Consider the following 21,928-nt stretch of genomic DNA (forward strand, 5'->3'; position numbering starts at 1 on the left):
GTCACTTGTGTGATGTGCATAACATATGACTTCTACAGGCTTCCTGAAAATACATGAGGTGAATGCTTGGTATGTTATCCTGTTTTGCCACAAGGGGAGAGACTTGATGAATATCAGGAAAGCTGCTAATTAATTTATATACTATGTTTCCCAGAATGCACACTATTTTAAATGGTGGTTGAGCCCATCATCTCATTTGCATGATGCTAATTGAGGCCTGGTCTACACCCAAATTTTATACTGGTGTACTATTTAGGTTAAGAGAGTAGTTATACCAGTCCAATCCCTAGTTTGAACACATTTATATTGTAGATAGATGCCTTTTACTGGCATGGCATATTCCACTTCCTGTACAGAAATTGCTATATAGATATAAAACACCTTTATACAGGTTTAACAGTGTCAACACTAGGGGATTGTACTGCTTTAGCTATGCTGGTATAGTTAAACTAGCAGGACCTTTTGTGTGTAGACAAAGCCTGAAACTGGTTTAGTTTTCCCCTTGTAGTGTCTTAGTCATAGATGCTCAATTGCTTTTATTTCTTTAAAGCTACTAAAAAAAAATAGCTAGATTCTAGGGAACCATGGCCTGAATGTGGCATGAGTAGTACCCTATGGCCATGTCTACACTTAGAAGCTTACAGTGGCACAGCTCAATGAGTGACGGTAGCTGTGTCTCCTGCTGACACAGCACTGTGTGCACAAGTACTTATGCTGGAAAAACTTATGTCACTCATGGGGGTGGTTTTTTTCACATCTCTGAGCGACTTAAGTTTGCTGACATAAGTGCTAGTGTAGACATGGCCTTAGGGAGTCTGAATAAATTTAACCATCCAATACATTCCATTTATACATCTCTCTCAGTGGTTCCTCACAACGTTATTTAATGAGCCGACTTTGTTTCTTATGTTATATTTTTTTCCCCTTGTTTACAATCTTTAGAGGAGAAACTCGTTCTCCTCTTTTAAATATACCTGGAACCACTGGGACAAAACACCCAAATATGTAAGTGATGCACATGTGCACCATGGATGAGTTGATTGCATTTTTGAGTCTGAACTCTCAAGTGAACTGGAGGGTAGACTGCAAGACTGCCAAGTTCAAAACATCCAGGTTCTTACTTCGTATTTGGGTTGGTGTACAAGTGTGGTGGTATATGTTCACTTGAGTAAAAAGTAACAAGCACTGCAGAAGGAATAGCAACAGAATAGGGGCCCTTTTTAATGGTAGGAAAGGCTGAGATTCCCATGTCTGTTTGAAGCAATCCTGCACTTTGTAGGGGTATCCGCTGGGTCAGCCTATCAGTGGGTAATTAAATAGGTCAATCCTGATATGGATCCACAAAGAGATCTCAGTCTTGGCTCATTACATTATATCATGTATGTATGTATGTATGTATGTGGTATAAATAGTTCAGTATGTTGTTCCAAAGTTTGCATGATTCTTTTTGTTTCACTATTTCATTCATTTTTGTTGAGTGCCACAGTCAAGTGGTAATGAATTGATTTTCTCATTGGGATGGAGTTGGGAGCAGACAAAGTACAACTTTGTGATACTTATTTCTCTCCAGGCTTTGCATGAATCTTTTAATGGACTGAGAGTGATGCTTAGTTATTTCTGCCATGCAGAGTGAGTTGTTATGGAGATCAGGATTTAATTCCTTGAATGTAAATATGCAAAACTAATTCTATGATTTTATAAAAACAAATCCCCAAAACACACAAAAGAGAAGAATAATATATTTAGGGATATCAACAACACTGATCACTAGTACCGGCATATGCTGAAACTTAATCGCCTACAAATTCAGTTCTCTGGGATCGCTCTGAACTACCCTGAAACTGCTCTGAATTAACATGATGGAGCTTGAGTTTGGGAATGTTCTCTTCTTTATAAGAACTACTTTTATTCAGCTAGACTCAGCTCTGTCTGCCAAATCCATGTCAAAACTGAACAGTGAGAGACAGCCAATGCCAGAAGTAGGGAAGATTATCAAGTGACAGAACAAAAGACATTGATTCAAAGGCAACTTAGCCCTGTAATCTAAATGCAACAAAAATGAAACAAGGCTCAGGGAGTTACAACACACATTTGGAGAATGTTAAAGGCACTAGCCTTAAGATGAATTCCAGGTGTGAATCCTGAGAAGGCTGAGTGCTGTTGTGATGGAAATTGTCTGACCTGAAAGTCAGTTAGCATAGATAGGCTGGTAAAGTCTGATGATAAGAGAGATATATCTGGGAGAAGTGTAAAAGAAAATGTTCCTAGAGCAAAAACATAAAAACTGAGAAGATTCTGAAGGGCCAAGATAAGATTTATAAATAGCAACGGAATTGCACAGTCATTGAGTCTTGATCTGCCTTAAGTCAAAATATTGACCTGAGTGGCGTGTATGTTAGACTGAAGTATTTACAAATGATCTTATTGGAATTCTGCACCATATTAGAATGTGTTTAATGTTGTTGCTACCTGGACACCCAGGGTTACTGATGAATCCAGCAGGACCCTGAAGCTTTACACTTCTTTGATAAAGTGGTGACAGCTGCCTTTGATGGGAGTGGAGACCAGCATCTCAGCTAGTTCTTTGAAACATTTCTTCTTCGAGTCAGCGTCACTTTGGTCTGATTGAGCCCACTGTTCTTCATCCAAGGGCTGATCTCTTGCAAGCATTGGGATGTTTATTATGTTGTTTTCAGAAAATGAGATCTTTAGCTGGGTCCTGGGTATCATTAGAATAGAATAGAATATCAGGGTTAGAAGGATTAGCATAGCCCACATCCCGTCCAAGTGATCTCATGTAGACAGTGAAGAAGCAGGAGACAAGATAGGTGCCTACAAGGACTCTAGGAGTGAGAGTTTTTGGGGAAAGGGGGAACAGCTGCCCATTACCTCTGAGTCCTACTGGAGAGGACTGATTTGAGCCATGATAGCACTAACCTGCCTACTCCAGCCAGTTAGCCATACCTTGTGGTTGGTATGTTGAAAGCAGCAGAGCGTCTGAGTCGTACAAGCACTGAGTCACTGACCATTGTGAGGAGGAAATCATCTAGTAGTGCTAACTAGGGCTGTCTTCATGCCAGGACCCAGGGTGAAGCCCATTTGTAAGATATCCAAGATGTTGGCAGATCCCATGCGTTGCTGGAGCTTGGTGTAGTCACTGCAAAATCAATGAGAAAACATAGCAATTAGAGGTTGGGTCAGGCTGGTAGTTGGAAAGGTTTTCTACGCCCAGTGTTGGATTTATGAGGATGAGGGGGACCATTCTGCTTTTCCACTGGGGTTGGCTCACTCACTTTCTTAAAGGAGGTGTTGCTCATTTGTAAACAGCCTAATCTGAGATACTGTGCCCGAGAGCCCCATATGGATTTTGATAATCTCTGAGAGTGTTTAATTCCAGAGAAATTAAAACATATCTGACTCACACATAACTCTGCTTCCATATAACGTTTGGTAAAGGGAAACTGCCCCCATTTTCTCTTTCCAGCACTGAGAATTAATTAGCAAACACTAACAATAAATGGTCAAATTTTATTTAGTTGTATAATAGTCTTATAGTAGAGAAAACAAAAATTTAAAAAATGTCCCCAAGGTTGTTGTGGGATAAATCTTTTATTTTCAGAATGTTCTTTGGGTCTCCAAATCTTTCAGCGCACACGCACGCGCACACACATGCACGCGCACACACATGCACGCGCGCACACACGCGCGTGCACACACACGCGCACACACACACACACCTTAAAAACTCAAAAGTATAAATATAATTCTTCTTTCTGCCTAATTTCCCTTTTGTCGTCTGTTGTAATCACTTTGAAACTTGGGTCAGGGTTTGACCTGCACTGCAGCCCAGAAGGAGTCGGGGTGAAGGTGGCTTTAAGTCAACTTTGTGCCCTCCCAAATCTAGGCTGCTGCTGTGAGGGCTTGTTTGGGCCTTGGAGTAACTTGGACAGGCCTGGAGAGCTGCCTACATTAAAACAGCATGTCCCAGGTGCCTTGAATCTTTACAGTGCTACCTGCGGAGGTGGAGAAAGTGACTAGGGGCAGAGGCTATTCTAGATTTGATACTGACTGAGAGAATCTGGTTGAGAATTTGAAGGTGGAAGGCAGCTTGGGTGAATATGATCATGAAATGATAGATTTCTTGATTCTAAGGAATAGTAGGAGGGAAAACAGCCGAATAAAGGCAGTGGACTTCAAGAAGGCAGATGTTAGCAAATTCAGAGAATTGGTAGGTTAAGTTCCTGTGGGAAGCAGGTCTAAGGGAAAAGAAAGTTCAGGAGAGTTGGCAGTTTTTTAAAGAGACATTTTAAAGAGCACAAGAGCAAATTATGCAAATGCACAGGAAAGATAGGAAATATGGTTAGAGATCACTCTGACTTAACCAGGAGATCTTCAACGACCTGAAACTCAAAAAAGAGGTCATACAAAAAGTGGAAAGTAGGTCAATTTATGAAGAATGAATAGAAAAAAACCCTCAACACAAGCATGTAGGAACAAAATTACAAAGACCAAGGCAAAAAAGAGATTAAACTAGCTAGGGACATAAAGGATACCAAAAAAACCCACCATTTTATAAATACATTAGAAGCAAAAGGAGAACCAAGGATAGGATAGGACCATTATTCAATGAGGAGGGAAAGACAATAATAGAAAATGCAGCAACAGCTGAAATGTTAAATGTCTGTTTTGTTTTAGTTTTCACCAAAAAAAGTTAGCAGTGGTTGGACGACTAACATAGTGAACATCAATGTAAATGGGGTAGGATCTGAGGCCAAAGGAGGAAAAGAACAAGTTAAGAATTAGACAAGTTAGTTGTCTTCAGGTCAACAGGGCCTGACAAAATACTTCCTAGACTACTTAAGGAACTGGCTGAAGAGATCTCTAAGCCATTAATGATTAACACTGAGAACTCCTGCAGGGTGGGAGAGATCCCAGAGAACTGGAAAAGGGCAAATATAGTACCTATCTATAAAAAGGGGGATAGGTACAACCCAAGGGATTATAGACCAGTCATCTTAACTTTGGTACCCAGGAAGGTAATGGAGCAACTAATCAAACAATCAATTTGTAAGCCCCTAGAAAAAAATAAGGTGATATGGAATTGTCAACATGGATTTGTCAAGAACAAATCGTGTCAAGCCAAACTAATACCCTCCTTTGACAGGGTAACAAACCCTATGGATGGGGGAGAGCAGTAGATTTGATTCATTTTGACATTGGCAAGGTTTTTGATACTGTCTCACATGACCTTCTCATAAACAAACAAATATAGCCTAGACAAACCTGCTATAAGGTGGGTGCTCTACTGGTTGGAAAACTATACTCGGAGAGTGGTTATCAATGGTTCACAGTCAGGCTGGAAGAGCATATCAAGTGAGGTCCCTGAGGAATCTGTCTTGGGTCTGGTTCTGTTCAATATCTTCATAAATCATTTGGATAATGGCATAGAGAGTACACTTACAAAGTTTGCAGATGATACCAAACTATGAGGAATTGCAAGCACTTTGGAGAACAGAATTAGAATTAAAAATTATCTTGATAAATTGGAGAAATAGTTTGAAATAAATAGAATGAAATTCAACAAGGGCAAATGCAAAGTATCACATTTAGAAAGGAATAACCAATGGCATAAATACAAAATGGGAAATGACTGCCTAGGAAGGAGTACTGCAGAAAAGGATATGGGCATTATAGAGAGTCACAAACTAAATATGAGACAACAATGTAACACTGTTGCAAAAAAAGTGATCATTTGGGGATGTATTATCGGGTGTGTTGTAAGCAAAGATATGAGAAGTAATTCTAGCACTGATAAGGCCTCGAGGAGTATTGTGTCCAGTTTTGCATACGACACTTCAGGAAAGATGTGGATAAGTTGGAGAAAGTCTAGAGAAGAGCAACAAAAATGGTTAAAGATCTAGAAAACATGACCTATCAGAAAAGACTGAAAATATTGGTTTGTTTAGTCTGGAGAAGAGAAGACTGAGAAGGGGATAGAACAGTCTTCCAGTACATAAAAGGTTATCATAAAGAAAAGGGTGATAAATTGTTCTCCTTAACCGCTGAGGACAGGACAAGAAATAATGGACTTAAATTGCAGCAAAGGAGATTTAGGTTAGACATTAGGAAAAACTTTGTAACTGTAAGGGCAGTCTCGCACAAGAACAAATTACCTAGGAAGATTGTGGAATCGTCATCACTGGAGGTTTTTAGAAACAGGTTAGACAAACCCTGTGTCAGGGATGGTCTAAATCAGTGATTGGCAGCCTGCAGCCCACGCCGTTTCCTGCAGCTCCCGTTGGCCAGGAATGGTGAACCGCGGCCACTGGGAGCTGTGGGCGGCCGTGCCTGTGGACGGTCAATGTAAACAAACTGTCTTGCAGCCCGCCAGTGGATTACCTTGACAGGCCACAGGTTGCCCATCACTGGTCTAAATAATACTTAGTCCTGCCTCGTTGGAGGGGACTGGACTAGATGACCTATTAAGCTCCCTTCCAGTCCTACATTTCTGTGAGTTTATGCTGGGGATCTGTCTACTCCACCCTAGGGTTGCCAATTTTGGTTGAATGTATTCCTGGAGGTTGTGTCACATGACATAATCTTTAATTAAAGATTAATCTTTATTTCCTGGAGACTCCAGAAGAATCCTGGAGGGTTGGCAACCTTACTCTACCCCTTATATTCACCTCCTGCTAACATGTCCCTTATGTTAGTGCTTCTGTCAGGGGACTTGTAGAGCAGAGTAAGATACATTGAGCAAAACCTATACCAGAGAGAATTCTGCCCCGCTGGTTCCAGAGCTCTAATGCAGGGTTTCTCAAATGGGGTCGCCGCTTGTTCAGGGAAAGTCCCTGGTAGGCCGGGCCGGTGTTTTTACCTGCCCCATCTGCAGGTCTGGTCGTTCACGGCTCCCACTGGCTGCGGATCGCTGCTCCAGGCCAATGGGAGCTGCTGGAAGCGGTGTGGGCCGAGGGACGTACTGGCCGCCGCTTCCAACAACTCTCATTGGCCTGGAGCAGCGATCTGCGGCCAGTGGGAGCCGTGATTGGCTGGACCTGCAGATGGGGCAGGTAAACACACTGGCCCAGCCCTCCAGGGGCTTTCCCTACACAAGTGGCGACCCCTGTTTGAGAAACCCTGCTCTAATGCCTCTCCTATGTTACTGCAGCAGCAGAAAAGGGCCACAGCAGATGGGAGAATCCCAGAATCTTGCTCTTATAATCTAAATTTAAAGTCCTGATTCTGCAGTAGATTTCACACAGGCAGACCCCGCTCACATCTGTGAAGAGTCTTGTCAACTTCAGTGAGAGTCAGCATGAGCATAAAATTAAGTGCATGTGTATGTCTTTCTCCGGTTTAGGGCTGTAGATGGCAGACTCTTTGGGGCAGCAGTGGACCTCATTTCACTCTCACACTGTGTTGATGCTAGAATTGCTCCTAATTTACACTAGTATATGGTCACTGAAAGCAGGAGCAGAAGCAGTACTTCGTTCTGTAAAATGTCTGGCATATTCTAAGGGTGTGTGTGTATGTGTGTGTGGGGGAGAGAACTTTGGGAATGCTACCATGACATTATCAAGAAAATGTTTTCAGACATAATTCTAGAAGTGTGTATAAGCTAATGCTGTAGCAAGTTTGGGAAATTTGCTTTATATCTATAGTTCGCGAAATAACTAGGGAGCCCATTTTATGATTTACAAAATAGAATGAGACTCTTTGAGTTTATAGAATATGCTAGAAGTACATGCACAGATCACAGGTATAAGTATTGGTTAAAACCTTATGTACATTCCAAATTAATGGTGGTTGTGTCTGTGAAATGTGAGAACCCTCCCACTCACATGAGCACATACAGCGATAAGCATAGGGGAAACATGCATTTGTGTGACAAAGAATGAAATATAATCAGATCCCCCCAAAATAGCTAGAAACATGCAACAAAATTAGATGTAAATGTGTGCATTTTATGGCTTCCCTGGGTACTCTTAGCATTCAGTATTCATCTACTGCAGGGACAAATAACACTGTTTGTGGTAGATGATAGTACTTAGACAAGGTCCTTGATCTCCAGTGGGGCAGTGAGTGACCATCTTCAATAAATAAACTATACAGGAAGCTACAATGAGAAAATTAAAGTAGGACTCTCACTTAAATTAAAAGTACATTGCCCATCAATAGGCCTTGATTTCAGGCGTTAATCTTGGCAGGCCAAAAATAACAACAGAGTAGAAAGTTGATTCTCAAATAAGTGCTGATATACAGCCATTTCCTAGAGTCCATCATCAGAGTTCTGAGTTATTTCAGGACTGACTTTTCATTTCTGCATTTGCCTTAGTTAGCATTCTACCATAGTCTCCTTGATGTTTAATGTTAGTATTTATAATGCATTGAAATGAGGGCAGCGTGCTCAGTGCTGTAAACATCACTGGCGAGGCAAAGAAACCTCAGAAACCTTACAAAACATTTCCTTAATCTGTTGTTTTATTGCTTTATATGCTGTGGAGATTTTAAAAGTCTGTTTCTTTGTGTCCTCTGAATTGGCTTCATTGCTCGGATCTTCAGTTCTGCCAAGTGGTTTGATGCCAGTCATAATTCATTCACGTGCTGATTATCATTCAGGTTTCATGTAATTTACTGAGGGTTTTTCTGGATTCCTTCAGAACAGGCCCCAAGTTTAACTATTTTAGGATTCGCATTTTCCAGATGTGTTGGCCAAATACTGATTGGATAATTACATTTCACATAACAGTAAGAATAGGAAATGTTTAACATGCTGAGATACAAAGAAGAAGAAAAATCATTAATTCTAGCTGAAAACCTGCTGTAGAGCAATTGGTGAATATTTCTGTGATGATCCTGGTAATACCTAGATTTCAGGGCTAAAACTAGATTGTGAGTGAGCTAATAATAATTCACAATAGAGTAACTGACAGAGAAGTTTTTTGCAAATCACTGCTGAGGCTATTTATTTTCCCTTATGTGTTTATCTAGATAATGAAGAGTCCTCCAGACATTAGTTGAAAAGCTTCTGAGTGCCTAGAACCTTGCTCAGAAGTCTCCAAAATGTGTGCTGTATCTTTCTTTTCTCAGGACGTTAGGATGGAGTATACTCTTTTCTGATGTTGTCAAGGTTCCTTCCCCACTCTGAACTTTAGGGTACAGATGTAGGGACCTGCATGAGAACCTCTAAGCTTAATTACCAGCTTAGATCTGGTTTTACTGCCACCATCCAAATCATTTAAGAGTTATTTGGGAAACTCTGTCTACCTTCCCCCCCGAGACTATTTCCCTCCCAATAGTCTTGAGAGACTTTTCCACCAAGTTCCTGGTGAATACAGATCCAAACCCTTGGATCTTAAAACAATGAGAAATTAACTATTCCCACTCCTTTACCCCCACCAATTCCTGGTGAGTGCGGATTCAACCCCCTTGGATCTTAAAACAAGGAAAAATCAATCAGGTTCTTAAAAGGAGGCTTTTAATTAAAGAAAGGAAGGTAAAAATCATCTCTGTAAAATCAGGATGGAAAATAACTTTACAGAGTAATCAGATTCATAGAGCCCAGAGGAACCCCCTCTAGCCTTAGGTTCAAAGTTACAGCAAACAGAAGTAAATCCTCTTAGCAAAATGGAACATTTACAAGTTGAGAAAACAAAGATAAAACTAACACGCCTTGCCTGGCTGTTACTTACAAGTTTGAAATATAAGAGACTTGTTCAGAAAGATTTGGAGAGCATGGATTGATGTCTGGTCCCTCTTAGTCCCAAGAGCGAACAACCCCCAAACAAAGAGCACACAAACAAAAGCCTTCCCCCCACCAAGATTTGAAAGTATTTTGTCCCCTTATTGGTCCTTTGGGTCAGGTGTCAGCCAGGTTACCTGAGCTTCTTAACCCTTTACAGGTAAAAGGATTTTGGTGTCTCTGGCCAGGAGGGATTTTATAGTATTGTACACAGGAGGGCTGTTCCCTTCCCTTTATAGTTATGACAGATGTTTTAGAATATTTTTAAAAGTTATTAAAGGTAGCTCTGGTAGTGATGCCTGTTGTTAAGATTGCCCAAGACTTCCCATTGTAAGACTGTTTTCTGGTTTATAACTTTGCTGAACTTTAATTATTTGGCCTGAAATTTTCCATGGTGGGAGTCTGCCTCAGAGTGAATTGAGAAAAAACTGCTATGAGATCATGTAACTGAAGACGGCATGTGCACAAAGGGGTTGAATTAAGATTGTACACACAACCTTAATTCTGACATTTCCTAACTTTTATGGGCTTGATGTTGCAACATTACTGTTTTTTTAATGCAGCTGTGTGTGTGTGTATAAAATGTATATACATAAAAATAATGTGCTAGGTATTTTAGACATATGACAGATCCTTATCCTAAAGAGCTTACAATTGATGGGCCAGCTTGTGCCTTAGGAAGACACATTATTCCCACATCACTTTCTATTTGTGAATACATGGATATATGCATCTGTTCATTCTCTCTCTCTCTGTATTTATTAATATATGTATCTAAATATATATTCCTATGTATGTGTAGGTACCTGTGTGTGTGTGTGTGTGTGTTTTGGTTTGTGTAGGTATCTATTTGTTTGTGACAATACTCATGATAGATAATATTTTGGTAGTAAACCAATAAAAATAAATACACTTTTGTTCCTTCTTCACTCCACTTTTTCTTTTCTTTTTTATTGTCCACAGTAACTGGGTGCCTTTTCCTCATACTTTCAGTTTTGATTAGGATTTTTCTTCCCCTGCAGATTAATTCTTAAAAATTCTTTTATATTTTTATTTTCCCCTTTCTAAGGCCAACCTTTTTCATCTCTTCAAGACTTCTGTACTGATGCTGCCATTTTAAGCTTCTTATTTTTCCTTTTAATATTCACACATTCTCTCAATAACTCTTTCATATTCATTTCTATGCCTTCTCCTTTTCCTTTCAGCTAAACTTTTATTTTCCCTTCACTCAATTTATCCTTCCTTTCCACTGTCCCTTTAGTCTTTTTCTTCTCTGTGGCCCTTCCTTATTCTCTTTTTATTTCTAACTCTTTCAGTACTTTCTATCTGCTTGGTCCTGTGCACATTGATGTTAAAGGCAAAACTCCAGTTGACTTAAATAGAGCAGGATCTGGCTCCCAGTCATTGCCTACTTACTGAACTGTTTTCTTTTCTCAGTGGTCCCAGCCAGTGCCACTTTTGGGCAGAAAAGTCTCCTGCTGGAGCCATGTTTGGGCCCAGGATGTTGCTGTAACAGCACAAGAGTGTGGCACAAGGGGCCCCATTCCTGCCAGTGCCGCACTGAAGTGTTCACGTTTCATGCATCACTTGAGCTGCTCTCAGTTTGAGTGGATGTTACATCCCTCAAGTGGGTGAACAATTGATCAGAGGCTAGAAGGTGGAACTCTTCATTTTTGCACATACGCAGAGGGAAATGTTGCCGTCTTGCAGTGCTTCAGGTCATGTAACCTGGGGGATAGGTTGGGTTTAAACTCTGCACCCCAACAAATTTCTTGTTCAATGGCAGCCGTGACAATAAATAGGAATGTCTGTTAGAGAGACTGTGTGTATACATATAAAAGTGGCAATGTTTTGTGAGGGGGAAAATAGTTGATAATGGGAAACTTTTTGTCAAATTCTGAAAAATTTCAGCCAGGCTCAATATATATCATCTGCGGATTAACTGTAAGGAAGAATCTTTCTTAAGTCAAAAGATACTCATCACATAATTACTCAAAGCAAGCAGTGCCTTGGATGCATATTAATGACCTTTATTTAAAGACAACTGGAATCATTTCACCAGATATGGCTAAACCAAGGTATGCTGTTTCACTATAAAGCCATATCCTTGTGGTATTTGCTGTAACATGCAACTGTTTATCAGCTGTTATCTCTATAACATGTGACATGCATAGACATGAAAAAAGCATCCAAGCAAAACTTACATAAATAAATGCTTGAAAACACGGATTAAAATATATTTTTGACAATTTGTCCAGGTTAAAGATTTAAGAAAAAATTATTATAGTTTCAGTTTTTACATCATGCAAAACTTTTAATCCATAGCCAATATCTGATGTAAATAAAAATGTAAATGTCTTAATTCTGATAAATGTGTAAATGCTGTTTTTTCAGCATTTACAACAGGGGTGGCCAACCTGTGGCTCCGGAGCCATATGCGGCTCTTCGCAAGTTAATATGTGGCTCCTTGTATAGGCAACGACTCTGGGGCTGGAGCTACAGGTGCCAACTTTCCAATGTGCCGGGGGGGTGCTCGCTGCTCAACCCCTGGCTCTTCCACAGGCCCTGCTCCCGCTCCACCCCTTCCCGCCCCCCTCCCCTGAGCCTGCCATGCCCTCACCCGTCTTTAGCAATGTACATTGGTAAATTCTGGCTCCTTCTCGAGCTCAGATTGGTCATCCTTGATTTACGATATTAAAATATTTTATTATTATTTATATAGTAGCCACAATACAGAATACATTAAGGAAGGGCTTGCTTGTAAACCAGAACTGTGAGGATTAAAGAGATGATCAAGTGGCTGAGAATAAGAGAGACTTCTAGCTAGATGGGTGGAACAAGTGAAAGGTGACCCCCATCTATGGAAAATAAGAAGGGAACAGATGAGAGCTTGGAGAACAGGTGGACATGAGGTCAAAGGCAGGGTGAGCTAGCTCATAGCAAACTCTGAAACCAATAGTGTACTATTAATTTGGATGTGAGGATGGATGGGATGTAGGGAAGGTGATAGAGAAGAGGAGTGATGTGGATCTGCTGGTTATTCATTGGTCTATCAGAAGTTCAGTAAATAGAGATTTAGTCTTTTGCCTCACTCTGACCCTAATTCTGGCAGAGCTCCCAGAATGCTGACAGGCAGAATTACATATATGGGATATGTGGAAATGAGAAATTCTGGGGTCCAGAAAGTCTCCCAGATTAATGGACTTTGGAACAAAATTAAAGTCGATGCTGAATTTGGTGGCAATGACTTCTGGTCCCTCTTGGGTAGCTAATAATTGGTGAGATCACTTTTGTGGGATTCTTCAGCTGACCCAAGTTTGATTGTTTCTATCTTCTCTTCTCTCACCCCATGGGAGCTTCTGCCTCCCATCTCTTACTTTTCTCTGGTCAGAATGAGACTACATCTCCTCATATCCTGGTTGGAGCTAATAAAATCCACTTACCTGCATGAGTCACTAGTACTTTTTTCAGGGCTTTAGTATCTGCATTTAGGATGAGTCTCTACAGAGAGACCCGTGTTCCTATATGGGTTCCTGGACACTGCCATCCCATTACATTGTTACTATGAAAAGTGAGAGATTCCCTAGGGTAGTCCCTACACTAAATGTAGGGAATATTGCAAATTAGGGCTGTCAATCACAGTTAACTCACGTGATTAACTCAAAAAAATTAATTGCGCTTAAAAATTAATCACGATTAATTGCAGTTTAAATTGCACTGTTAAACAACAGAACACCAATTGAAATTTATTAAATATTTTTGATGTTTTCTATATTTTTAAATATATTGATTTCAATTACAACACAGAATATAAAGTATACAATGCTCACTTTCTTATTTTTATTACAAATATTTGCTCTGTAAAAGTGATAAACAAAAGAAATAGTATTTTTCAGTTCACCTCATACAAGTACTGTAGTGCAAACTCTTTATCATGAAAGTGCAACTTACAAATGTAGATTTTTTTGATTACATAACTGCACTCAAACAAAACAATGTAAAACTTTAGAGCCTATAAGTCCACTCAGTCCTACTTCTTGTTCAGCCAATTTGTAAGACAAACTAGGTTGTTTACATTTATGGAAGATAATGCTGCCCACGTCTTAATTACGTCACCTGAAAGTGAGAACAGATGTGCACATGGCAATTTTGTAGCCAGCATCGCAATGTATTTACGTGCCAGATATGCTAAACATTTGTATGCCCCTTCATGTTTTGGCCACCATTTCAGAGGATGTGCTTCCATGCTGATGACGCTTGTTAAAAAATAATGCGTTAATTAAATTTATGACTGAACCTCTTGGGGAAGAATTGTTGTCTCTTCTGTTTTACTTGCATTCTGCCATATATTTCACAAAGTGCCTTCTAAAATCTGAGAGGGATGAGTGTGGAGCATGCTTTCAGAAGTCTTAAAAAAGCAACACTCTGATGCGGAAACTACAGAACCGAACCACCAAAAAAGAAAATCAACCTTCTGCTGGTGGCATCTGACTCAGATAATGAAAATGATCATGTATTGGTCTGCTCTGCTTTAGATTATTAGTGAGCAGAACCCATCATCAGCATGGACGTATGTCCTCTGGAATGGTAGGTAAAACAGGTTGGGACATATGAATCTTTAGTGCATCTGGCACGTAAATACCTTGAGACGCCAGCTACAACAATGTCATGCAAACGCCTGTTCTCACTTTCAGGTGACATAAACAAGAAACAGGCAGCATTATCTCCTGCAAATATAAATAAACTTGTTTGTCTGAGTGACTGGCTGAACAAGAAGTAGGACTGACTGGATTTGTAAGCTCTAAAGCTTTATATTGTTTTATTTTTTGAGTGCACTTTTTTGTACATAATTCTACATTTGTAAGTTGCACTTTTATGATAAAGAGATTGCACTACAGTACTTGAATTAGGTGAATTGAAAAATACTATTTCTTTCATTTTTTACAGTGCAAATATTTATAATAAAAATAATAAGAAAGTGAGAACTGTACACTATATTTGAAAATGTAGAAAATATCAAAAAATATTTAAATAAAAGGTATTCTATTATTGTTTAAAAATTAATCGTGCTGTTAATCACACAATTAATCACAATTATTTTTTTAATCGCTTGACAGCCTTATTGCTAATATCAGAATATTATGGCAATGTTATCGAGTTGCAAAGGTAAAACTCTGATTAAGACAATAGGATTAGACCCATAACGTATGCATTCTGTGCTCACGTCCTACAGACTTAGCTTGTCTGTGCACATACTCTCACACACCTGAAAACAAGAGGAGAGAATTATCCTTAGTTATTTTTTGCTACTTCACAAATTTCATTCCAAAGGCTCCAAAAGTTCTTCAGTAGCCATATACATATATAGCACCACTGGGATGAAGAGCAGGAACCAACAGATGCATGTCATACTGCATACATTGCTGCAGGAGGGTAATTTTGATGGAAGATACTGGAGCAATTCCCAGCTCTTGTGAAAAGTGAAGAAAGGCGTCACATTTATTTTGACACTAAATTGCTTGGAGCTTTCATCAAATTTTCCAAAAGTTATTTATGGAAGCCCCTAAATCCTACCCAGAGTTTGTATTTAGCACTTCTAGCAAGTTTGGTTTACTATTTTTTTTTTACAGCTCTCCTCTCCCTTTCTACTTTGCTCCATTTAATTCTGAATTATCTGCAATGTCAGTGCCTGCCTGTACCTATCATGCAGAGGTTTGCTGATAGATCCCTTGAGACCTAAAGCAGCCTCTAAATTCTTCCTCCTAACTCATGCACTTCCCAACTTGCCACTATGCTGCTGTTTTGCAGAAGTTCACTTGGTTTCTTCAACTGTTATATACTAGGGGTGCATCTACACTGCAGATTCGTTCAGCGGCGTATAGTATACATACCCGTTAGACCCCTAGCTTGGGTATAAACAGCAGTGTAAATGGTGAGGCATGGATTAAGCCAGCACAGCAAAGATACACCTGAAGGGTATGAGTATGTTCCTGAAGTATATATACTTCTCCTTCTCTACTGGCCAAGCCGTGCCCCTGTTTACACTAGCATTGTAGTGTTCCACTGCCTCCTGCTGCTGGAGCCCTTCCCACCACAGCAAAAGGCTCTGGCAGCAGGGGAAGGCTCTGACAGCTCCCCGTGTCTGGAACCCTTCCCTGCCACAGGGAAAGCTCTATCGGTGCAAAAGGCTTTGGTGGGGGGAGGCAGTAGGAAAAAGGCTTAGCCTTTCTGCACTGTCTCCCCTCTGCCAGAGCCTTTCACTGACATGTCTGTGGTGCGGACACGGTGTGTTTTTCACTGTGGCGTGCAGCTATAGTTACACTACAAGTCCCTGAAAGCAATGTGTAATGTAGACATAACCTAATTGTATTCTCAAGGTTTGAAATTTGTGCAAATTGTTTCTGTGAACATTTTATTTTTTTTCCCTGTAGGATTGTCAAAATAAAAAAAATACTGTTCTTGGCCAATGTTAACAGATTGTATATAGATCAGAAGCTCTCATACTGGAGATTGTAAACAATCAGATTGTCTTTGGGTCATGACCTGCATACCCTTGCTGTATTGTTAAATTTGCAGGTGGGGGGCAGGTATCCCAGCAAGAATCCAGCTGAATAGAAGGACATTTGAGAGGGTTTCATGGTGTGGAAAAGGGATCACAGCATGGAAAAAAATGGAGAATCACTGATTGAGGGTACGTCTACACTTACCTGCCGGTTCGACGCGGAGAGTTCAACTTTTTGGAGTTCGAACTATCGCGTCTGATCTAGACGCGATAGTTCGAACTCCGGAAGCGCCGCGGTCGACTCCGGTACTCCACCTCGGCAGAAGGAGTTGGCGGAGTCGACGGGGGAGCCACGGAGTTCGACCCCACCGCGTCTGGACGGGTGAGTTGTTCGAATTAGGGTACTTCGAATTCAGCTACGCTATTCACGTAGCTGAATTTGCGTACCCTAATTCGAACCCCCTTCTTAGTGTAGACCAGGCCTTAGATAGATCAGGGGTTCTCAAACTGGGGGTCGGGACCCCTGAGGGGGAACATGAAGTTACTACACAGTGGGTCGCCAAGTGTCAGCCTCCATCCCGAACCCTGCTTTGCCTCCAGCATTTATAATAGTGTTAAATATTAAAAAAAGTGTTTTTAATTTATAAGGGGGGGTCGCACTCAGGGGCTTGCTAAGTGAAAGGGGTCACCAGTACAAAAATTTTGAGAACCACTGAGAGAGACAAAATGTTAACAGACTTACAAGACTTCTTCCTCTCATGGTTTGTGTTTGTAAATGAAAATTAGGTATGGTACCCAAGAACGAGTTCCACTTTGGGTAAGGAACTGAGTAATCATCCAATAGTGTGCTGAACAATTGTTAATTAAATTGGGTTTTATCTAATTTGAAGGTAATTAACTCCCTAGATAACATCTTTATGGAATTAAGAAACAATAAAAAAATCAGATCAGAGTCTGTACTCTGAGTGTTGAGTAGCTAGCAGGGTCTGCTCTTCATGTCTCAGTAAGTATAAAATTTCTTTTCCCCATGCTCCAGGCCTCTGATGTGATAAATTCTGTCATTCAGAAGTTGCCTTCACAGAACTAACTTTACAATCTGAACCTATTTTAAGAATAGTGGGAAAGCATTTGGCATGTGAGGTTGCTCTCCTCTGCTTTCTAAACTGGGCTGCATTTCCCAGGTGGAGCGACCTGAACAATCCCTGCTAGCTGTGCTGTAAATTAGTGAGAGGGGAAAATGGGGAGTGGGAGAAAGGTCAACAGAGAAGTGTTTTGCTCCTGTATGTGTGAACTGCCTGTGCCATGGAATTAAAGATGGTTTACTTCCCCCATTTGATACTTTCAGGAAAAGATACAGATAATCACTTCTCCGGAGGCGAGATGTCTGAGGAAGTCTACACCTGCCTACCCTGCAGGGAAGGATGTTCTTACTGTACAGATGATACTCCCTGCTATGCACAGGAGGACAAGTATTTACGACTTGCTATCATCTCATTCCAAACACTCTGTATGCTGTTGGACTTTATAAGCATGCTGGTAGTCTACCATTTTCGCAAGGCAAAGGTAATCATAGGCATGTTTTCTTTTAACCTTCATGCCTGTTATTTGTTGCAGACACGTTTGTTTTAAATGAAATGCTCCCAATTTGAATGATTAACTTCCTAAGCAAGCAACTCTAATCTATTTTACATAGGCCAAGATTTTCAGGCATGCCCACATCCATTTTTAGGTTCCTGAATATGTGGCCTCATTTTCAGAAGTGCCATGTACCCAGCTGATTCAGTGAGAGCTGTTGGGTACTCAGCAGTTTTGAAAATCAGGCCATTTATTTAGGCACTTTAATATGGATTTAGGCACCTAACTTGAGGCACCTATGTTTGAAAATCTCAGCCTGAATGTATTTGAATCCTGTTAGGAAGGACAGACATTTTAACTCTGCAGACAGCCCACGTGGTTGATGATTACTTGAAAGAAATGTGTCCAAAATGCTGATAGTTAATGAAAGTTTTAATTGGGTACCTTTTGGGTAAAGTTTTGGTTTAAAAAATATGGGAACATGTCCCAGCAATTTGTAGGCTGTCTCTGGCATTCCTATAGTTTCATTTTATATGCTGCCCTGATAAACTTGTCACGTCCACCTTATTGCAAACATTTCCGCATATAATATTCCTGTTAGTTTTACTATTGTCTTGTTGTTCACAGCGCACTCTTGAAAACTTCCAGTTTACTCAAAAATGAATAGAAGCTTGCACATATTTACTAGTTAGTATGGGAAGATCTACATGTGCATACAGCATACCACATTATTGAAATTAATAGCTTCAGCCACTGTCCATAAATAGATTTCCACTTGGCTTTCCTGAACAGCGATTGCCCAGTCTACTGAATCTGAAAGTTACGGAGGTAGAAAAGTGTGTGTCACGTTCTTCAAGACAACTACTTCGGTATCCTGGCAGGAAATCTCAGAATGAGTTGTAAAACTCTCTTTCTTCTGTCTCCGACAGAGTCTTTGCTGAAATTTTACTTTTTTACTGAAATGTTACTGAAATTGTTTAGATTGATTCAGACAACAGACTTGATTGGATTTATAAAGTTTCTTTTAATGAAAAAAGTCTGTTGAAAGCATCTGTTTAGTTGCCTAATATTAATTTAGCAGAATAAGTCCATTCCAATTCTATGAGGTTTTACCCCTTATGGTAATTTTATAGTCTTCTAATGGTTGTGTTAAATCGATAATATCATTAAGAGAAGCATTTCTTGTGAATTTAAATCAGATTCCAAGCCTGAAGTGCAGCAAACAAAATAGTTTGCTTCCCATTCAGTTAACATTAGTGTGCTGTGGCAAATTGCAGGCACTATTATGATGGGTCTCGCGCTTTCTCTTCTTTGGGCAGGGTTCAGGGCACCATTTCTTGCCCCTGAATTGGAATATTAATTGCCCCACTATTGTCCTTGAGGAGGGGAGTGGAGAGGGAGGGACCTGGGCCCACCCTCTACTCCAGGTCCCAGCCCAGGGGCCCTGAGGATAGTGGTGAACCACTTGAACTGGCGGTTCCTTCCCCTGGGCTACTTCCCTCTCCTGCCCTTCAGCTTGGGGGGGGGGGCTTCCTGCCCTCCCTCTGCACAAGTCAGGTACCCCTTACCTAGGGTCTTGGTCTTCTTAGCCCATTGCAGCACTCCTCCAAACTTTCCTCTGCTTCTCTTCAAACTGTTCTCTGCTCCAATACCAATCCTTTCTGCTCCAACTCCCACACTGTCTGATTGAAGCAGGGGTTTTTATCATGTGACTGGCTGCAGGTGCTCTAATTGGCTTCAGGTGCTCTAGTTAATCTATAGCAAACTTTCTTCCCCTTACAGGGAATAAGGCTCCCTTCTAACACGCTCCTGCTGCCCTCTGGCCATGCTGTATCACAGTGCTTTGACATTTTTTTCCTCCTTTCATTGAAACCTATATTAAGTTTTATAAGCCTAATAAAGAGGAGGATGTGGATGTTTTTAACTCTTTCACATAACCAATACTGACCAGGTGTGTGTGTGTGTAGATACTATTGTAAAACAAATAATAAATATATCTACTTTATTACATATATTACAGACTTTTTTGGGGGGGAGTGGGAGCCTCCCACTTTTGCTACCATTGGTAGCAGTGAAGCTGCATCCGTGGTAGCATAATAAGTGATTGGCATTTTCTCAAAAAGTCAGGTGTATACACAACCCCAGACAGGACCTGAATTTTTAATATTAAAAAACTCAACCAGCATCTCCAGTCCTTTCCACTTCTAAAATTCCTGTCCAGCTTTCTTTATACATCATAAGGAAGCAGAAAAAGGCACAAGCCCGGTTTTTCCAGATTTGTAGGCTATCTTTAAGGCCTGAATAAAGAATGTTTCAGAAGTCAGACATGGGACAAAATAGATGTTTTTCCCAGACAGAGAGTTGTCTTTGAACATTCCATTTTCATTAAATTAGATGAAGACAGATTCAGTTATAGTTTTACTGCTTTAAGAAATGTTGATTTTCCTCTAAATAAACTTCTTACAAAGGAAAAAAATCTAAAAAGCAGCAATGAATTGGTGAACAAACTTTTTCCTTTTTGAGCAGTGTTTTCAATGAATAGAAATTGAAAAATTATGTCCCTCTGCTTGTCCTGTCAGTCAGCTGACTTTTCTCTTGGATTCCTTTTGTGTCCTTTATCTTGTTGGTACAGCATGATTTTTGAGGGGGGTGGAATCTTGTGTAATTAACATGAAATGAGGAGCTTTATGACCGGGCAAACATACTGAGAACAATGATAATTTGCATAAGAAAGCTGTCTGTTACATTGGGTAATGACAGAAAATTGGAATGAAAGAATGGAGCTGGTAACTGGCCATGTATTTGCTGTCAAGAGGAAAAGTCATAAAAATGAAATAAAAGCTATTGGAATGTTTAAAATATCTAGACGCTGAGAAAAATTTGTATTTAAAAGCAAACAAAACAATCTTTGTTATATTAGAAGATGTGTGCCTTGTTATGGTTGAGATATAAAACTGCTCCAATCCATTCAGACGGATCAGTGTGGGAAGGAGAGCAGTTGTGATTCACACAGGTGTGAATACAAAGGCAGATATTTTAGAAAAAATAATTTGTTCATGTAAACTTTTAATGGACTATGTACTGCCACTATTTAAAAATATAGATTCAGAGACCTTTTAAAGTTGCGCAGTTAGGTACTCAGAAGTCAAGAAATGCCAGCTAAGGCCCCAATCCTGCAAAGACTTATGCATGTATTTAATTTTATGCACTATGGCCCTGATTCACCAAACTATCCATATTTAGCATGTCTTTAGGTGCTTTGTTGAAGTTCCATTTACTTTATTGGGAATTGGGGCTTATGAGTAGTTCCACAGACACCAAGTTAGCTTATTCTTCTGTTACATTTTGTTTTCATTCTTCTCTATACTGCCAAGTTCTGACTGGAAGTGGAAGTGCCTGGCTATCATGACAGATACTGTTTGTGTAGTATTTATATCCCCATTCAGGGAAATGATGGGCATACAGTATATAAGTTAGGAACCAAGATCTCCAGGATGAAGTTAGTTTTAATTCCAATGTACTACGGTGAACTTTTATAGCAACCATCACATTAAAGGTATATTTAAACAATTGTCACTTAAAAATAAGTTTTAAAAATTTCCAAAATTAGTCATACTGTAAAATAGCAGTCACATAACCCTGCAGCCAGGTGTTGTTAGCAGTGGTAAAGACCTGGTGCATTTCTGTCTGAGTCCTTTTTAAACTAACTAAAATGATTGGCTTGACCCCTCACCTAAAACCTTTATCCACTCCCAGGTTTAGAAACGGATAGTTTAAATCCTCTTTTCCCCTGTTGCAGGTGTTTCTTCCCCACTAACAAGCATTCAGGAATCCTTGGGAATATGAAGCCACAAATACCTTTTATTGGGGGGCGGAGGGGGAAGGGAGAAACAAGATAAACTTCTTTTTACATGAAAAATGAAATGAGCAAGACACAAATAACTTATTAGGGATGTGGCTGACTCCCCATTCTCAGTAATTAATTGCCAGCTTGTCGGTGGCCCAGAACTCTTATTCACAACACAATCCACACCTACGCCAAACCTCGCTTACTCATTAATCCAGCTAGAATCTGTGGTGGTCAAGTATGCACCAGGAGGTGGCTCTCC

At 40.2% G+C, this 21,928-nt stretch overlaps 1 protein-coding gene across 1 annotated transcript in view; it reads left to right on the forward strand.

Annotated features, from left to right (window-relative positions):
- The window catches only part of GPR158 (G protein-coupled receptor 158), a 326,593-nt gene that overhangs the window by 145,672 nt on the left and 158,993 nt on the right, over positions 1-21,928 (forward strand). The window contains exon 4 of the mRNA XM_045003693.1: positions 17,590-17,807. Coding sequence (XP_044859628.1) covers positions 17,590-17,807 — 218 coding nt within the window. The remainder of the gene's footprint in view (positions 1-17,589; positions 17,808-21,928) is intronic.

The sequence above is a fragment of the Mauremys mutica genome, chromosome 2, assembly GCF_020497125.1.
Source record: "Mauremys mutica isolate MM-2020 ecotype Southern chromosome 2, ASM2049712v1, whole genome shotgun sequence".
NCBI classification, from domain to species: Eukaryota; Metazoa; Chordata; order Testudines; family Geoemydidae; genus Mauremys; species Mauremys mutica.